This window comes from Lupinus angustifolius, chromosome LG09, assembly GCF_001865875.1.
Source record: "Lupinus angustifolius cultivar Tanjil chromosome LG09, LupAngTanjil_v1.0, whole genome shotgun sequence".
In the NCBI taxonomy this organism is placed as follows: Eukaryota; Viridiplantae; Streptophyta; class Magnoliopsida; order Fabales; family Fabaceae; genus Lupinus; species Lupinus angustifolius.
In genome coordinates this window covers 10,106,656-10,124,889 of record NC_032017.1, presented here as the reverse complement: position 1 = coordinate 10,124,889, position 18,234 = coordinate 10,106,656, and the positions used below count along the sequence as shown (strand labels likewise).

Here is an 18,234-nt window from a genome sequence, read left to right as displayed (position 1 = left end):
TATATATATATATATATATATAAATATAATGCCATTTTTCTTTTTCTTCTTTTTTAAATTAAAGTCTTCATATTACAATTTTTAAAGAGGTTCTTTCTGACACAAATGTAAGGATTAATTGCAAAAATTATATAATTAGTGGAAGTTTAATTGAGTTTTGTTTAATGTACGAAGTTTTTTATTATTTTTAAATCTAAATACCCTATTAAAAACTTTTGACTAAGAATCTATTAAAATTTTATGTCAATTTGTTAAGAAAATATCGATTGAGGATCCCCATGACCAAAACGTGGGTTGATCATAAGTTTTTACCAAATCATTTTCATGGAGATCCATTATGATCTTAAAAACTCTTAGCATGTACTAATTTAGTCCAACATAAAAGTAAATTATCTTCAATTTTAAAAAAGTAGATGTGAGTTAAAATAATTATTTTTGGAAAAATTTAGGAATAGTTTAGTTCCTCATAATTTGTTATATTGTGTTACTTCAGTTAGTTATTTTAATTAATTAAAAAATATTTAATTGTCAAATTTTTAACTTAACAATTTTTTTCAACCAATCATTATAAGTAATATATTGAATGGCATAACTGATATGCTCCCTTTGACTTTAAAGACTAAAAATAACTTACCCTAGAAATAAGAGCAAGCAAAAATGACTAGAAGAGTTGTTTAACCAACAGTGAGCAATGTCATGGTTAAAAGAACATGGACCTTCCTTAAACATCATGTATAGGGGACGAATTAACCTGTGTCCAATGGTGTCTTATTTTCTATCTCAAACTAATCATATATTAATATGTGGATAAAATAAAAAATTTAAAAATAAAAAGTAATAAAATAAATATTATAATTAGCTTGAGACATGAAGTGGGACACCATTTACAATAGATGATCTTCATCCATATAAAGGATGTGAAAGGCAGAGGTACTGGTTTTAAATATACTTCCATGACTTATTAAGAAGAAGATTTATCAAGGTTTTAGGAATTACCGGAACCATATTGGAATCACATCAACTATAAATATTTGCAATTATCCAAAATATCAATACTCTTAAGATATTTTTAACTTAAAATCGTGCTTGTTACTCAAACTAATTGCATGAAATTCTAACTACAAATTTATCATCTTATTAATCTCATTCATCTACTTACAAAAAACATAATTAAAATTGGGTTAATGCTAATGTGATGTCAAATTCACTAATAACTTTGACCCTAGGATACTCAAAAACATTATAAGTATACTTTATTATTAACTAGATGCAACACAATTGATACATAAATTTGCCTAAATATATTAACAATTATTCAATTCTTGTCTAAAGAAATTGTTGGAAGAGATAAAAACTCCATTCGTTACAAGACTCCAAAAGTATTGTTAATCCCTAGAGGAGTCTCTCTCACATCTCTAAATATTGTGTTTTTGATAAATATTTTATGACCGAGGAATGTTTGCAAGTATCATAAGAGCATTATTTACTGACGGGTGTTGGTTTAAGTAGTACATGTTTGATTCCCTTTAAGCAAGGTTTTGAGTTTGAGTCTTGTGGATGGAAAAAATGTCCGCTGGAAGAGTTAGCTGCACTTACCCGTGGATGTTTCCGATTTGGACATAATTGTCTTTAGTGCGAGGATAATGTGGAAACAAAAAAAATAAGAGCATTGTTTAAGAAAGAAAAAAATATGATTTTATAGTGGAAAATGATATTTTCATGTATGGAATAATGTTAGATTTAGTTATCCAATGCTAATTCTTTGCTTTATATTCCTTAAAAAAATCCCCTTGTAGTCTTAGAAAACTTAAACAGTTCAAATAATTTATTAAACAATGTAGGTAATTCCTTAAACAATCAAGATAATTTATTGTGAAGATGAATATTACATGATCAAATCTCCTTATTTTCTTCCACAGGATTAAGTTAAAATAAAATAAGTGGCTTTGCTCAAAAAATAAGGGCATTTGAAGGATAGCAAATATCAACATAGAGAAAATAATTTATACATTGATAAAATAAATGATATTTTTTTACTGTCGACTCCATTTAACATTCGTGTATTAATCATCATTAATTTTAAAATAAAAATAATTTAATTGAATATTGCATAATCAAATTATCTTATTTTTCTTGTAATGAGTAAATTAAAAATTGTTTTAAGGAACCACAAATATGAAAATAGTCTATGCATTGAAAATAAATTTATTTTTACATTAAATTAAAAATAATACACAAGATTATTATATAATACAAACTCCTTTTTATTTCAAATAATTTCCAATAAAGGGAGTAATGATTGATTTAAGGAATAACGTGAAAATAAGGGCATTAGATACACATACAAAACTTTTATTTTAACATCCCTCTAATAAATATTGAAAATTCAAATTTATGAAATTTGAAAATTCAATTTCAAATTTTATGAAAATAAATATAAGAAGAGTTTATATAATGCCCAACTTTTGAGGTATCAGTGGGTCATATTGCAAGATTGAAAGTAGCATCAAAACGGCATCGTTTTCAAAATCAACTTGCATCTTCAACAATTTCAGATAACTTCTTCCTCAAAGGTTTGAACCCTCTTCTCTCTGTTTGGTTCCCAACATAATCTCATTCCTATTCTTGTAGATCTGAATCTGGAATTTGTTGAAACTGTGATTCATTTATGTGATGATGCTGATTTGATAAATTTGTAATTTTTCTTAAAGATTTGTTATATATATTCACTACCACAAATACCCTTTTCAAAATTGCAAATGGTAGAAGGGATCGAGGTAGATGTACACAGCCTTACTCTCGTAAGTGAAGAAACTGTTTTAAGAATTTGAATTCATGACATCTGGATCACAAGGCAAGCAATTTTATCGTTGTGTCGAGACTTAGATCGAAATTTACAATTTTATATTTGGTTCACGTTTGTGCTCTTTGTGTCTATGCTAAGAGGAAAAAAATGGGAGTTTATTATTATTTTTTTGGGGTAATTAAGGGTATGCTCTCACCTTATCGGTAAGGAGCTAATCCCTTTCAGATCTGTGATTGCCCCTCCGGCAAGTATCGTGCTCACAATAACTGAACATTTTACCTTAGACATACTACGATAACGAATGGACCCAGTGAGACCTTACACACTGTTGGTGGCGGTTGATTATTTTGAAACTGCTTATTGATATACCGATCGGCTGTGCTGACCACAAACTTTACTTATCTGATGCCATTTAGCTTCTAATTTTATAGAGTTTATTTATTTTTACTACTAGCTGACCTCATGTAGTGAAATTAAGGTTCCGTTGATGTTTGTTGTTTTTATACTAAGGAGTGAAAATGATTGCAGGGTTAGGAAACGGAAAGTTTCAGTAAGAGAAGGAACAAGACACAGACTCTGTGTGTGAGGTGTGGCTGCTGCAGCTTTCGCCTTCAGAAGAGTTGCTGTTCGGCTTGTGCTTTTCCTGTTGCACGCGTCAGGAAGCGTAAGCGTCTAGTTCCTTGTTATAACAAATCATATGCCTTTTGATTCCTTTTTGTTTTGTGTCCGAGTTCAAGTTACTTATGTAAATGATTTTTATGTTGGTATATGTGGGTTTTAGGCTCTTATAGACACTTTTATATTGATGTCAGTGTGAGTGATTTTTATATTGATGAGTTTGAATAGTTTAGTTATCCCGTATTTGAGATAAAGTAGACGTAATTGGGTTGTCCAATGTAGTTTTACAAATAATGGAGTTGTGCGAAGTTGAATTTTTTTGTAAAACTGGGTTAGGCTCTGTATTTCTTTATATTTAATCACTGGAGTTTGCTCAGATCAAAAGAGAGTAGCGGTTTTTCCTCTGCTTTTCTCCTCGGAATTGCCTTTTAAGAAGCTGTGTTGGATGTGATACCATAACATGAAATTCTCGCTCTGGAGCGGCTGTTTTTCTGCTGTTGCGCTGCTATTTGCCACTACTGACTCTTTGGTTTTTAAAAAAATGTATTTTCTACAATTGTGTTAGTCACTCAGTAAAGATGCATTATATTCATGTGAGTAAGTGGGATATCACTCATCTTGTATTCCGAGTTTAAGCAGATGCTGTTTGCTAACATGAGTTGAAAAAGACTTAATTGAGGAGTCCAATATAGTTGTGAAAATAATGGAATCTGTTGAGATCGAACATGGAATAACTATTAATCTAAGATGATGGTCAAAGTAGTTCCTGATAGAGTCTAATATGTTTTCAAATTTCTCATGAAAAAAAATACCAATTTGACTAGCATTTTGGAATTTTTTATTTCTCAGCCACTTACTTTGAGACCCATGTTTCTCATGGACAGACTTCGGATATTTATTTATTTTCTTTCAGTTTTGTAGTATTTCTTGTGTGTGTTATTGTTAAAATGGTCCTTTTGCGGATTTTGACTCAGGTACGGAAGCTGCATCCAGGAAGAGGGGAGCAGCTGCCGCTGCATAAGGCTTTGAGCTCGTTTCTTGATCGGGGCACTGAATTGTAGGAGTTGAAGGTTCTCCATTGGGTCTAGACTGTATGGAACATTATCCAATGCTACCAAAAGGAAAGTGGCATTGTTACCACAGAAGGCCACGTTGTTCTAGTTGATTGAAACTTTATCGAGGCTGAAAGTTTGGTAGTAGAATTTTGGAATACACAACCTTGCGATGCTCAATTTCTCATATTGTCCCATATGATGCCAACCATTTTGTGAATCTGAGTACTCGAAGTTTCACTTTCATCCCATAAACAATGTCAGCAGTCTTACAATTACCCGATGAATGCTGGGAAACAGTGTTCAGATTCCTCAGCCAATGCCACCAACGTTACCTTGAACCTGTCTCCCTGGTTTCCAAGCAATTCCTTTCCATCACTAATCACCTTCGATTCTCTCTCACCATCTGTCACCCAACTCTCCCCTACCTCCATCACCTCTTCCTAAGGTTCCGCATGCTACAATCTCTTGACCTCACATGCTTCAGCGGTGACCTCAATATGCTTCTCCACAAAATCTCACGATCAGCATTGGCCCTCAATTCTCTAAATATCTCCAACAGCACAAGAATTCCCGCTGATGGGTTGCGAGCTTTGGGCAAAATGGTTAAAACTTTGAAGTCTCTTAGTTGCTCCAACATGGGTTCTTTGACAAATGCCGATCTTCTTCTCATTGCTGATTGTTTTCCCTTCCTCGAAGAACTCGACATTAGTTTCCCTAGAGACCTTGACAAAATCTTCATAATTGACTACAAAAATTTTGACAATCTCACTGGTCCCGTGTCTGATTTTGGCATTAAGCTGTTGTCCTTGGCACTTCCCAAACTCCGCATGGTTAATCTCTCGGGTAATTACTTTATTAACGACTCATCACTTTTGAATCTTTGCAAAAATTGTGAGTTTCTCGAACAAGTCCAAATCTTTGGTTGTGACTTTGTAAGTCAAGTTGGTATTGCTTCTGCGTTCTGGGAGAGACCCAATTTGACTTCTTTATCTGTTAGCAATTTTGGAAGAGCCAACATTGCTTCAGAATTCATTGGCTCCTTGGTCAGTTTGAAAAGCTTGACATGTATAGATCTGACATATTCATGTATATCGGATGAGTTACTCTTCTCTATTGCCGAGGCAGGCCTTCCCTTGAGGAAGCTTATTCTCCGAGGTTGCTCCAATTATAGTTTTGCTGGAATCTCTTGCTTGTTGTCAAAATGTCAAGTTATCGAACACTTGGATCTGATGGATGCCGAGTTTCTTGATGATAAGCTTATGAGTGAGTTATCTGTGTTTCTCAGTAATTTGATGTATATATACCTTAGTGGTTGTAGGATGCTCACCAATTCAAGCTTCTTTGCACTCATAAGGAATTGTCCTTTGCTTAATGAGGTCACAATGGAGGAAACATCCATTGGGGAAAATGTGATAGAGAATTCTCTTATGGATTTTACTGTTGTACATTCTCAAATGAAGTCTCTACGTTTGGCTAATTGTTCGAAGTTAAGGGATGAAAGTGTTAAAAGATTTGCATCGATTTGTCCCAATTTGCAATTGCTTGATCTAAGCTCTTGTTGGGGCATCTCCGAAGTTGGTGTTGTTGAAATTTTAAAAAGATGTTGTAAGATCACATATTTAAACTTCGCTTCCTGTTTACAAGTGAAGAAGCTATCCGGGATGAACTTCGAAGCTCTGAAATTGGAGGACTTGACCTTGTCACGGTCGGGAGTTGATGATGACGCTCTCTTGGTAATATCGAAGCGTTGTTGCGGGTTATTATACATGAATATGGAAAATTGTTCAGAGATCACAGACAAGGGAGTGAAAAAGGTGGTAGAAAATTGCATACAATTGAGAACAATAAATTTGAAGGGTTGTTATAAAGTATCTGCTGATATTGTTGCTTGGATGGTATTTTCAAGGCCATCTTTGAGGAAGATATCGGCCCCGCCTCCTTTTCGTCCTACCGAGAGCCAAAAAGAACTCTTCTTGCGCCATGGATGTTCTGTTACCTAGTATGTAAGGTATAAGGTTTTAGAAATGTTGTCAGAATCAGAAATGTGTGATGTTTTCATGTTTTCAGTTACTTCTTTGGGTAATGAAATTACAAATTATATTAATATCAATGTGCATTTGATGCATTTGCTTATGAGTTGTTTTTTGTTTGTATAAGTGACTTGTAACCCATTTTTATGGAAACAATGTATACATTGTAAGCAGTGGAGTGTTATATTGATTGGATTCTTCTATATTATTGGAAATGATTTCACTGTACATTTTATGGGGTAGACATGTGCTATCTAAAACAATGGAGTACTTCATGTGCCGCTACTTGTGATTGGTGATATGATTAATTATTAAAATTTTAATTTAAATATATTTTTTCAACCAATCATAATCACTGACACATAGAGTGACACACATTATGGGACAGTAGATGTGCTCCCCATTTTATGATGTTATCGTTATGAGTTTACAAGTTCAAATTCTAAAAAGTCTCTCCACTTATAAGGTAAGACTACTTATATCTACATTTCTGGTACCTTTCAAAGACTATGGATTTCATAGGAATTCTTCATATAAGGACCTAAATAAAACACTATGAAGGGTGAATCAATGTCACGTTATTGTTGGTTCAAAGAGCAAAATAAAACTCTAACACTCAGAGGCGAGTTTTAGAGGAAAGAAAGAAAAGGGTGATTCAATAGAGATTCTTACTCTACCTCATTTGTTTGAGGAGAGAAATAGAGGAGATAGAGAAAAAATCAATGGGTCCCTTGAAAATTATTTCTCCTCAACTTTGAGAAGAAAATGGTGAGAAATGGCACACTTAACAAATTTGTCCCTATATTCATTTATTTATTAACATATACAAATTTCTACAATAAGGCAAAATTACATATATAATATTGTGTTAAAAAAATTATATTCAACATATAATATTCAATATGTAAAAAATTAAAATTAAATATATATATATATATATAAAAGCTACAACAGATTTATACACTTGATTTAGGGCACTTACTTATATATATATATGATAAAAAGTTAGAATTATTAAAATGTATGTAAAAATTATTAACCAAAAATCAACACTTAAGTTTATTAATATAAATAATATAGTATACAATAAATTAAAAAATATTATTTGATAGTTAATTATATTTTTATTTTCTCTTTTGTTTTAGGGACACTTTTGACATTGTATATATAACATTATCTATCTTCTCATTTTCTATAAAGAAGAGAGAAGAAATCAATTATTTCTCTTGTGTTTTTCTTCTTTTACTATTATACGAAATAATATCAAATTCTACTCGAATTCTTACATCTTTAATTCTTTCATTTTTTTTCTCACATATTTTTTTGTTCTAATTTCCTCTTCCACATATTGATATGTTGTATACTTGTATTATGTTGTGATATTATATGAACCTATTTGTAGGGCAAATACATAATCAGTAAATAACCTAATTACCAAACAAATTCTAAGTTATTAATTATAATCAAATCACATCAATCTACCGATGGGTATTGGTTCAAGTAGTACATGTTTAATTTATTTTAAGTAATGTCTCTGGTTTGAGTCTTATGGATGGAAAAAATATCCGCTATGAGAGTTAGTCTCACATACATGCGGATGTTCCCGGCTAGGACATGATTGTCTCCGGTGTGAGGATACATGTGGGAAACCAAAAAAATCACATCAATCTAAATAAAAAACATTTAATCAAATTATAATAAATTTAAATCATCATAATTCTAGCATAAAAGTCTATTATATGATTAAATCTTTTTCAAAGTATTTCTCAAAATGAATTTTTTTATCAGGAAAAGTTAAATCTATTAATAGAAAGTAGATACATATAAAATTCAAACAGCAAAAAATACAAATAACCAGACCAACCTACCACTTAAATAAGGCCATTACTGCTACAATAAAGAATCTCACTTGTTCCCATATCATATTAATAACCATGTGAATTAAATCTCAACCACATTAAATTCCATTGCAACAACCCCACCTATATGAGTTATTGCACATCCTTACCAGCAACATTACTTTTTATCATCATGTCGTTAAATTTATATAGTCGATTTTATTTGTTGAGATTAAGATGTAATTATTGTTGTACTATAAATGCTGCTACCGCACCAATCATAGGTTGAAAAATATTCTTTTTATACTTTTTTTGTAATATTATGTAATTAGTGTAAAAATTTATACACTATATCATCTACTATTTATTTGTATTTTTTGAAGAGTGATAATAAAACATAAATAATAAATTATATAATGACAATATATAAAACTCATGTATTCTCGGTATATTTTTTTATCGTATGTTGCACATCTTATCAGGTTTACTATATTATTAATGATTAATAATGAAAAGAAAACAAAAGCAAACCAATTCGTTAAGCAAAAGTATAGGGAATCGATGGGTTTTGCTATTTCGATATTTCAATGTTATATATATTTACTAGAGAACTGAAAAAGGAAAAGCGTGATTGAATGAATTGAAAACTATATGAGAGAAGTGACAGTAATCAGAAGTTGCAGAAAAAGTGATAAATGCTCAAGACTCAACACTATTGGTTACTTTAATCGACACATGTTGTTCACTTGTGTTTTCAATCCTTATTTTAACGTTTTTTAATGGTCATGGACAAATTTGGAAATAACTTCTAATCACCAGTGGATCCACTTCTAAGGTGTGCATCTCTACACCATGAAAAATATAATTCTATATATTAATTAATTTTGGAATGTTATATTTACGTATTATTAATGTAAAAATTTATATATAATTATTACATTATATATTATTTATTTATATCAATTTTAAAAAAAATTAATGATAATTAAAAATAAATGATGAATCATACAATAATAATATATTAAATTCATACATTATTATGCATAATTTTTTCTCTTAATCTTATTGAATATTGTGTGGATTTGTAGTTATATAAAATTGAGGAAAGTGAATAAAGTCCAGTTATTATGAACTATATTCTTAATTATTCCTTAAAATTTGTTAATTAATGAAATTAGTCATTGTATAAATATTTTGTTAAATAGCAATACCACAACAATGAAATCAATGCATTCTTACTTCCAACAATCACAATAACAAGCAATGGTGCAAGTTGTCCAATGCTTTAAAGTTGTGGTGAAAATACAAAATTGATTAAAAATAAGTAATTTTTGAATTAAAATGATTAATACAATATATATAATAATAATGATATAATGATGGAAGTTAAAACGAAGTGCATATCTTAGAATTTTTTATTTATTTTTAATTCAACATTATTTTTATGGAGTGACTAATTTCATTACCAATTAATTTAATAACTAATTTAGAAGAATATATACTTCATGTAACTACTTGCAAAATATATAGTTTAAGATTTTCTTATCACTATAAAATGCCACCTCTATCATCCCATTGATTCTATTATGATACATTTTGTTTTATTCATTAAAGCGACTTGTATTCAAATCCTTGGGTCCATAATCCACCACGGCTTCTAATGTCTAAAAATTGAAAAGAAAAGATCAATATAAATAAAGTGTAGTATCTATATAATAATAGTATACAGATTTATATATAATCAATGTATTATTTGTTATTTGTTCATATAAATTTTATTTAAGAAATAATGATAATTAAAAAGAAATGGTAAATGATAAGTAATAGTGTAAAAAACTTTTACAATATTAATTTTTATATATTTTTCTCATATAAATATCCTTTGAAATGATTGCGACAGATAAAGTACTCACGTGACATTACCTCTGTCTCATATCAGGCTTATTAATTATTATTAAACCCACTCTTCCACGTTTCTATCAACAACATTTAATGATTACTACTAGTGGAAAACAATATAAAAAGAAATAAAAGCCTTTTTTATCAAGGTGACATAGATTGCTTTAAATGTAATGTAAGTTCCTTTTAGATATAACTATAATATTTTGTATTTAATATATATATATATATATATATATACTAACATGTTTTTTATACTGTTACTATTTATATGTTAGTTATCATTGACTTTCAAACAAAAATATATGACTAATCAATGATGGATGATATGCTGACAGTGTAAAAATTTTACACCGCATGGATTTTAAACTCTAATATTCATAACTCACATTATAAAGATTTATATATAGTTAGTATAATATTTATCATTTATTTGAATTATTTTTTTTGAGAAGTCAATGATGATTAAAAATGAGCGATGAATATTATAAAGACAATGTAAAAAACTCTTATATTATCAGTGTATATTTTCTCTTTATAATCATGTAGACTAAACGATTATGATTTAATTATTAGAAGCGACAATATGGAGGAGTCCCACATCACTAAAAAGATTCATCTTAAGGAATATTCTTAGCTCTACAAAAAGTATATTCAAATAAGATAATAAAATATATTCTCATATAATAAGATAATTTATCTAATTCAGCTAGTAAAAATATGACATGTATACTATTTTGTATAATTTTAAAAATATTTTTATTAAAAATATTTAAATATGATATATATCATGATTTTAGTGATCGAACAACATTTTAGAAACAAAAAATTATATTTTAAAATAAGGATACAAAATTTTGAGATCTCCTAGTTTCTTTGTTTCTTTCCATGTATCATTTTTTCCCTCTATAAATAACAAACCATAATCTTTCCTTTCACACATTCAATAAACCAATGGCTTCACAAGTTTCACGCCACCTGGAGCCATGGCACAACCTCGCCGGAAAAGTGATTCTCGTCACCGGCGCTTCCTCCGGCCTCGGCAGTGAATTCTGCATCGACCTCGCACGAGCTGGCTGCAGAATCATCGCTTCCGCTCGCCGTGTAGATCGCCTCAGATCACTCTGTGATGAAATCAATCGGATGAATCCGCCGTTGCCGGAGGCCGGTGACGGTGGCGGAATTCTACGTGCTGTTGCGGTGGAACTCGACGTTGCCGCGGATGAATCTGTGATTGAAAAGTGCGTGCAGAAGGCATGGAATGCGTTTGGTCACATTGATGTGTTGATTAACAATGCTGGTGTTAGAGGTAACTTCATTTTCTTTTTCTACTTTGGGATGATTATTTTACTGCGAGTTTTGTTTGTGAAAACTTTTTCTTATTTCATTTTTTGTTTTGTTTATACATGAATTTAGATCCTCTTGGTTAGTATAGAAGAGTCCAACTTTTTATAAATATGTAGATTCTATTCGACACAATTAGTTGATAAGCTAAACTGAAGTTTGTCGGATGATTAGGGTGAATGATTTAAAGAATGAAGCGAAAAAGATTGTACTTACTAACATGTGATAAGTTCGCTGAATGAGTCAAAACAATTTCACTAAATTAGCTGATGTATAACTAGCTATAAGGTGTAAAATGAAATAACTTGTAACTTGCAATTTTTTGAAGTAGTTTATTAAATATGAGAACTTGTAACTTATTAAAATATGTAGGCGTAGCTTATTTTCATATGGAAGGTATGATTCTAATTTACAACTTATGCAAGTGAATATAATAGTTTTTCTTTTCAAAAAATCACATGGTTGAAGGTCCAATGAATTATTTCCGGACGTTAACATATTCCAATCAAATTTGGATGGACGAGATGTTTATTTATTTAGTCTAATGGCTACAATCTAGTTCCTTTTGAAGAAACTAAATACCAACTCTCAAATTAGAAGTTACATATAGTTAGGGATGGCAACGGGGAGGATTTCTCATACTCATACCCATACTATTTATGGGTACCCACACGGATAGTGGATATTTGTGGGTACCCCACGTATTTTTTAAATTCAATATATATTTATATAATTTATAATAATCAAAACATATAAAATAATTATTACATGAATAATAAAACTTATCTACATGTTAAATTTATCATATATTTTAATAACTAGAACTCATTATAAAATAATACAACAATAAATAAAATATAATATAGTATATATAAATTATTTAAATAAAAAATAAATTTATAAATATGTGGGTACCGCAGGTACTATGAAGTTTTATCCTTGCAATCCAATAGACTGTTTTCATATTTGAATTTTTGATTTCATGACAATTTTACTATTGCGCCAAACTTACCCTTTTCTCATTGATCTTAAATCTTGGTTTAAAACTAAGTGAAACTGGTATTTGCTTGCTAAAAGTTGTTAAATTTCCTGATTCTTGTGCTGTGTAGGAAAAGTGAAATCCACCTTGGACTTGTCTGAGGAAGAATGGAATGAAGTGTTCAGAACAAACTTAACTGGTACATGGTTGGTGTCGAAGTATGTATGCATACACATGCGCCATGCACAGAGAAAAGGAGCAGTAATCAATATTGCATCAATTGCTGGTTTAAATAGGGGGCACTTGCCTGGATGTAATGCATATTCACCTTCAAAAGCTGGTGTCAATTCGCTAACAAAGGTAAATTTATTTAACTGGTGACTTATCTCAGCTTTAAATACAATATCAACTTCAAAATTACCTTATATGAATTTTTGTTTGGATTTGTTGATAACTTGTCCTCCTTTTAGGAACTAATGTTCTATACCAATACAGGAAATGTATTAAATCCATCATATTAAATCCAATTCAACCTTGCATTATCATCACTTTATCTCATTCTCTAGTAAAGTGTGCCACCACCATCATGCAAAATAGAAGATAATTCACGTTTAATAAGAACTAAGTGTTAATTCAATAAAGATTAAATAAAATCACAATAGATAAGGATAAATAAGGAATAAATAAGATATAATTTTCACATTCCCAGGAGGTTTATGTGTTCCCAATTTCCCATATTACAATATTCAGTTCATGGTTTGGATGTTATAGCTTTGTGCTCTAATTTCTTGTATGCCATTTTGATACTCATGAAATTAGATGTGTTGTAGATTTTATGATTTAGTTGAAAATGATTAAAGAATGTTTTATCATTTACTTTGCCTAATGATATTTGACAGGGCATGGCACTAGAGTTTGGAGCACACAAAATTAGAGTGAATTCCATTTCACCTGGTCTTTTCAAGTCCGAAATCACTGAAAAATTAATGGAGAAAGATTGGTTGAATAATGTGGCATTAAAGACAGTACCTTTGAGAAATTTTGGCACTTCAGATCCTGCATTAACATCACTAGTTCGTTACTTAATTCATGATTCTTCTGAATATATTTCCGGCAACAATTTTATTGTTGATGCTGGTACCACCTTACCTGGAGTGCCTATCTATTCCTCTCTCTGAGTAATGTATACATTGTGGGTTGAAGTTGATTTAAGACTGTTATGAAGTTCTCATGTCTTTATATCAAAAGTAACTCAAGGTATTTTACTTCTAACTCTAAATCTAAATTTAACATTTATGGATATATATTGTCTGTGTTATGTTTTGATGCATAAGCATTTCTTCAATGCAACTATGCAATAGAAAAAACAAAGGGGTTTTGTGATGTTATAGCAATTGTAACTTGTAAATCAAGGTGTTCTTTTATTAAAGTATAGAAAAGAACAATTATGGGTTGAAGGTGTGCTGCAAAATATTAGGAGCTATCATCTTATCACAATTGATTCTTAGAATTGTAAGTATGTGCAAATTAATTGTTTTGATACGAAGTGTCCCTTTTATCTTATGTACTGCATACTAAATTCAACTTACCAGGTTTATCATAAAGAGTTTTATAATAATAATGTAAAAATGACCGACATTATAGAATAGCGTGTACCATGTAACTATGATAATGCTTCCAAATGAACAAATTCATGGGCCACTTGAAATTCCAAGACCAGCTGAAATGACCCGCATAAAAGATAAGCTGCTTTTTGCAAACTGAGATTGAAAAAAGCTGGGGAAAATCATATTAATCAGACCATCCCCAAACCAATTATCACACCAAAAATCTGCACTTTTTCCATTCCAAACCCCTTTCCTGATCCCTTCCAGAAACCAATCTCTCTCAGTCAACTGGTTCAAATACTTTTATTCCACCAAATTGAGCCAGCTGCAAAAAAAAAAAAAAAGAAGCCTTAATCCTTGATTTAATTTATAAGACTTTGTGTTTTGGTGTATGATTTTGGAAGGAAACGAAAGTTTTAGAATGATTTCCCCTTATTCGTGGATGAAGGAAATTAGAAGGTTTTGGAGAGTTCCCAAATCGATCAAGTGTATTTATAAAGTTCGCTCAATTTGAGGTTTTTGCATAGACAAAATGAAAAAAATAGGTGGATATTTTTAGTAAAGTTATATAATTAAATATTGTTATATATTTCTCATTGTTAATTATATTTTTAAGGAAAAATAAAAATTATTCTTATATTATTATTAGTTTTTTCTGTTCCACCTAAATTTCATATTATTCCCAAACAAAGGAGAGAGTACATTCCTTTCCCCTTCCTTTTCTCCCCTCCTAGCCTTTTGAACTCTCTCATTCTCTTTTCATCATAACTTCCAAACAAAACCTAAAATAATAGAATCTATAATCTTAACCCACAAAGCATAATGTGGTTGTAATGTGTTGATAATGATGTGGTTGATGTTATAACACCAATGTTTTAAATTGTGGATTCGGTCGTGATTATGATAATATTGTAGTTGTTGCAATTGCGTTTGTTGCAATGCAGATTGTGGCCATTGGAGTGTGAATTATTTTATGATTAAAAAAATATTTTTGAATTCAATTCAGTCCAAATGTGTTTCGATGCGGTTATGTTATGGTTTGGTACAATTACGTTGCAGTCCAATATGACTACATCATTGTGATTCAAAATCACACTGTGAATTATGGTGTGATGTGGTTGTGGTAGTCACTGTATCGTATTTTGTAACGTATGCCACATCTGAAATTAAAAAATGTAACTCTTTTTTCTTGAATTTTGTAGCCACCATATAATTATAAAGTTTAATTAAAAATATAACCGCTAATTGTGTTTTTCTTGAAATTAAATTGCTGACAATTAATTGATTCATAGTTAAGATTCGAAAATTCGAATATAGATAAATATCGTTTGGTTAATCTAAAAATGCAATTTTAGCAATTTTTGTTGTTTTTATTTTTTATGTTTTTTATTTTGTTAAAAAATGGTTAGACTAAATTAGATGTTCATGTGGATCTTTACTTGTTGAATACTATGTAGTAAGAATAGAGGTATGACTCTTATCATGGTAATAAAGAAAAAGAATGCAAATTTTGTTAATAAAGGATGAACACAATGATCACAAACATTTAGAATGAGTAGGATACTCTCGGAACTCAAGAACATAGGCTACTCTTATTAGCCAATGATCATACTGACCACACATCAATAGCTGCATCAGATCAGCATGGGCAGACTCAGCTAGGCCACACATCAGATCAGCATGAGCAGACTCAGCCAGACCACGCACCAGGTGCATCAGGCAGTGACAAGGCGCATCAGACAGTACACCAGGCGCACCAGACGCACAAGGCGCATCAGGCAGTGCACCAGGCGCACAAGGCGCATCAAGTCACGCACAAGGCGCACCAAGCCACGCACCAGGCGCACAAGGCGCACCAAGTCACGCACCAGACGCACAAGGCGCACCATGCACATCAAGTCATGTACCAGGTGCCCCAACCACTCTTGGCCATGCATCAGGAAATCTTGGCTCTGCATCAGATCATACATCAGCTTGCTGGATCAATCTGGCCCAAGCAATATGGGCTAGGAGAAATTGGTTAACTTATTGACCAAGCAACAAATATTCTATTTTAGCATGTGCTTAATTAAATACAATTAGTTTGTTAGTTAAGTAAGAGTTTGTTATTGAATTCTATAAATAGAATTCTATTCTCTTCTTGTAAAGTAATCAAATTAAAATAATCAATAAAAGTCCTGAGATATTCTTTATCTTGTGCATTAGAATTCCTTGAAAGAGTTCTTCAATCCCTTTGTGCAAGAGACATTCAAATTCTATTATGGTATCAGAGCTCTTCTTAGAAGAGCTCTGCTACATTCAATGTCTTCAACCAATCCCTCAATGGCATCAACAAATTCAACAGCCGAGTCACTGCAAGATAGCATCTCCCCTTATATTGTCCATCCATCAGAAAGTCCAGGAATTGCTCTAGTGTCACCAGTATTAAATGGCAAAAACTATCACCAATGGGCAAGAGCCATGAAAGTGAGCCTTAACACCAAGCAAAAGCTTCCATTTATAGATGGATCCATACTCATGCCACCTAAAACAGACCCTATGTATCCAGCATGGGAAAGAGCCAACAATATCGTCATTTCTTGGATCAATAGATCAGTATCTCCTTCTATATCACAGAGTATCCTCTGGATCGATAAGGCATATGAGGTTTGGGAAGAATTAGAGGAAAGATTTTCCCAAGGAAATCTTTTCAGAATTGCAGAGCTACAAGAATCCATTGCAAATTTTAGACAGGGTGAGTTGAGCATATCAGATTACTTCACCCAATTAAAGATATTATGGGATGAATTGGACAATTTTAGGCCTCCACCTAAGTATACCTGTATTGCTCTACCTGGAATCAAGAAATGTAGAATCGAGGATAAGGTCATTAGATTTCTTAAAGGCCTCAATGATGCATATGGATCAGTCATATCACAAATTATGCTGCTCGAGCCTTTGCCAAACATGAGTAAAGTCCTCTCTCTGGTAACTCAACAGGAGGGACATATATGTGGCCAAGAACCTGACCCCAAAATAATGACAGTAGGAGGACCTTGGAGAAGAGGAGGTTTTTCAAATAGAGGTACAATCCCAAACAGAGGATTTGGAAGAGGCTCGAGTAGTAATTCATTTGGAAAAGGGTCATGGAATAAAGGATCAAATGGTGGGAAATTCTGCACTCATTGCAAAAAGAATGGCCACACAAGTGAAGTATGTTATAAGCTACATGTCTTTCCACCCAACTTCCAATTCACAAGGGGAGAACAAATCAATTCCATAAAAACTGATGAGGATGATGCTAACAATCCTTGCAAGAATGAACAACAGAGGAATCATGAAAGAATAGAACAAGAAGACACCATACATGGATTGAGCCATCAACAATATCAGGGACTTATCAACATGCTTCAACAAGGAAATTCCATGAAGTATGCATCGACTCATAAAGAGAATGGGACATCTGGAGACACTAACAACATGATATCTGCTGCCTCTACATCCTATGACAATATGGAGCCACCAGGTATTTCTGTAAACTCAAAGATGACATGGATATTGGACAGTGGAGCAACTGACCATATATGATCCACACTGTCTTTATTTTCAATACATCACAACATTAGACCCATCAGGGTCAAATTGCCCAATGGCAGCCATGTTATGGCAACAATCTCTGGCACTGTTCCAATCTTACAAAACTTGATTCTACACAATGTGTTATATTTACCTAGTTTTTCTTTCAACTTGTTGTCAATTCCTAAACTAGCTATGCATACACCAAATATTGTGTCCTTTGATAACTTTTTTTGTAAAATTTAGGGCAAGAATTCTTTGAGGATGATTGGTACAACAAGGATTTTCAAAGGATTATATGTCTTAAAGGCTGCCATATTCTATCACAAAGTTAACTTTTCTTGTAGAACTAATAGCATTACTTGTAATTCTGAGATTTGGCACTATAGACTTGCTCATGCTTCCTATAACTGTATGAATACTCTTAAACATAATTTTCCCTTCATTACCTTTGATAAAGAACATGTATGTGATGTTTGTCATCAAGCCAAACAAAAGAGGCT

At 31.6% G+C, this 18,234-nt stretch overlaps 3 protein-coding genes and 1 long non-coding RNA gene across 4 annotated transcripts; 3 read left to right on the top strand and 1 right to left on the bottom strand.

Annotated features, from left to right (window-relative positions):
• On the bottom strand, positions 3,976–4,686 carry LOC109357231. The gene is made up of 2 exons (XR_002108838.1): positions 4,566–4,686; positions 3,976–4,454 (listed from the first exon to the last, which is right to left on the bottom strand). It is a non-coding gene; the product is annotated as an uncharacterized LOC109357231 (long non-coding RNA).
• LOC109357230 (F-box/LRR-repeat protein 2-like) lies at positions 4,713–6,613 on the top strand. Its single transcript, XM_019601035.1, has one exon. It carries the CDS (start codon positions 4,734–4,736, stop codon positions 6,477–6,479), a length of 1,746 nt encoding a protein of 581 aa, XP_019456580.1. The 5' UTR covers positions 4,713–4,733; the 3' UTR covers positions 6,480–6,613.
• LOC109355812 (3-oxoacyl-[acyl-carrier-protein] reductase FabG-like) lies at positions 11,156–13,806 on the top strand. The gene is made up of 3 exons (XM_019599036.1): positions 11,156–11,555; positions 12,700–12,929; positions 13,469–13,806. The coding sequence occupies exons 1-3, from the start codon at positions 11,201–11,203 to the stop codon at positions 13,745–13,747; spliced, it is 864 nt and encodes a 287-aa protein (XP_019454581.1). The 5' UTR covers positions 11,156–11,200; the 3' UTR covers positions 13,748–13,806.
• On the top strand, positions 16,499–17,743 carry LOC109356243. Its single transcript, XM_019599575.1, has one exon. It carries the CDS (start codon positions 16,499–16,501, stop codon positions 17,741–17,743), a length of 1,245 nt encoding a protein of 414 aa, XP_019455120.1.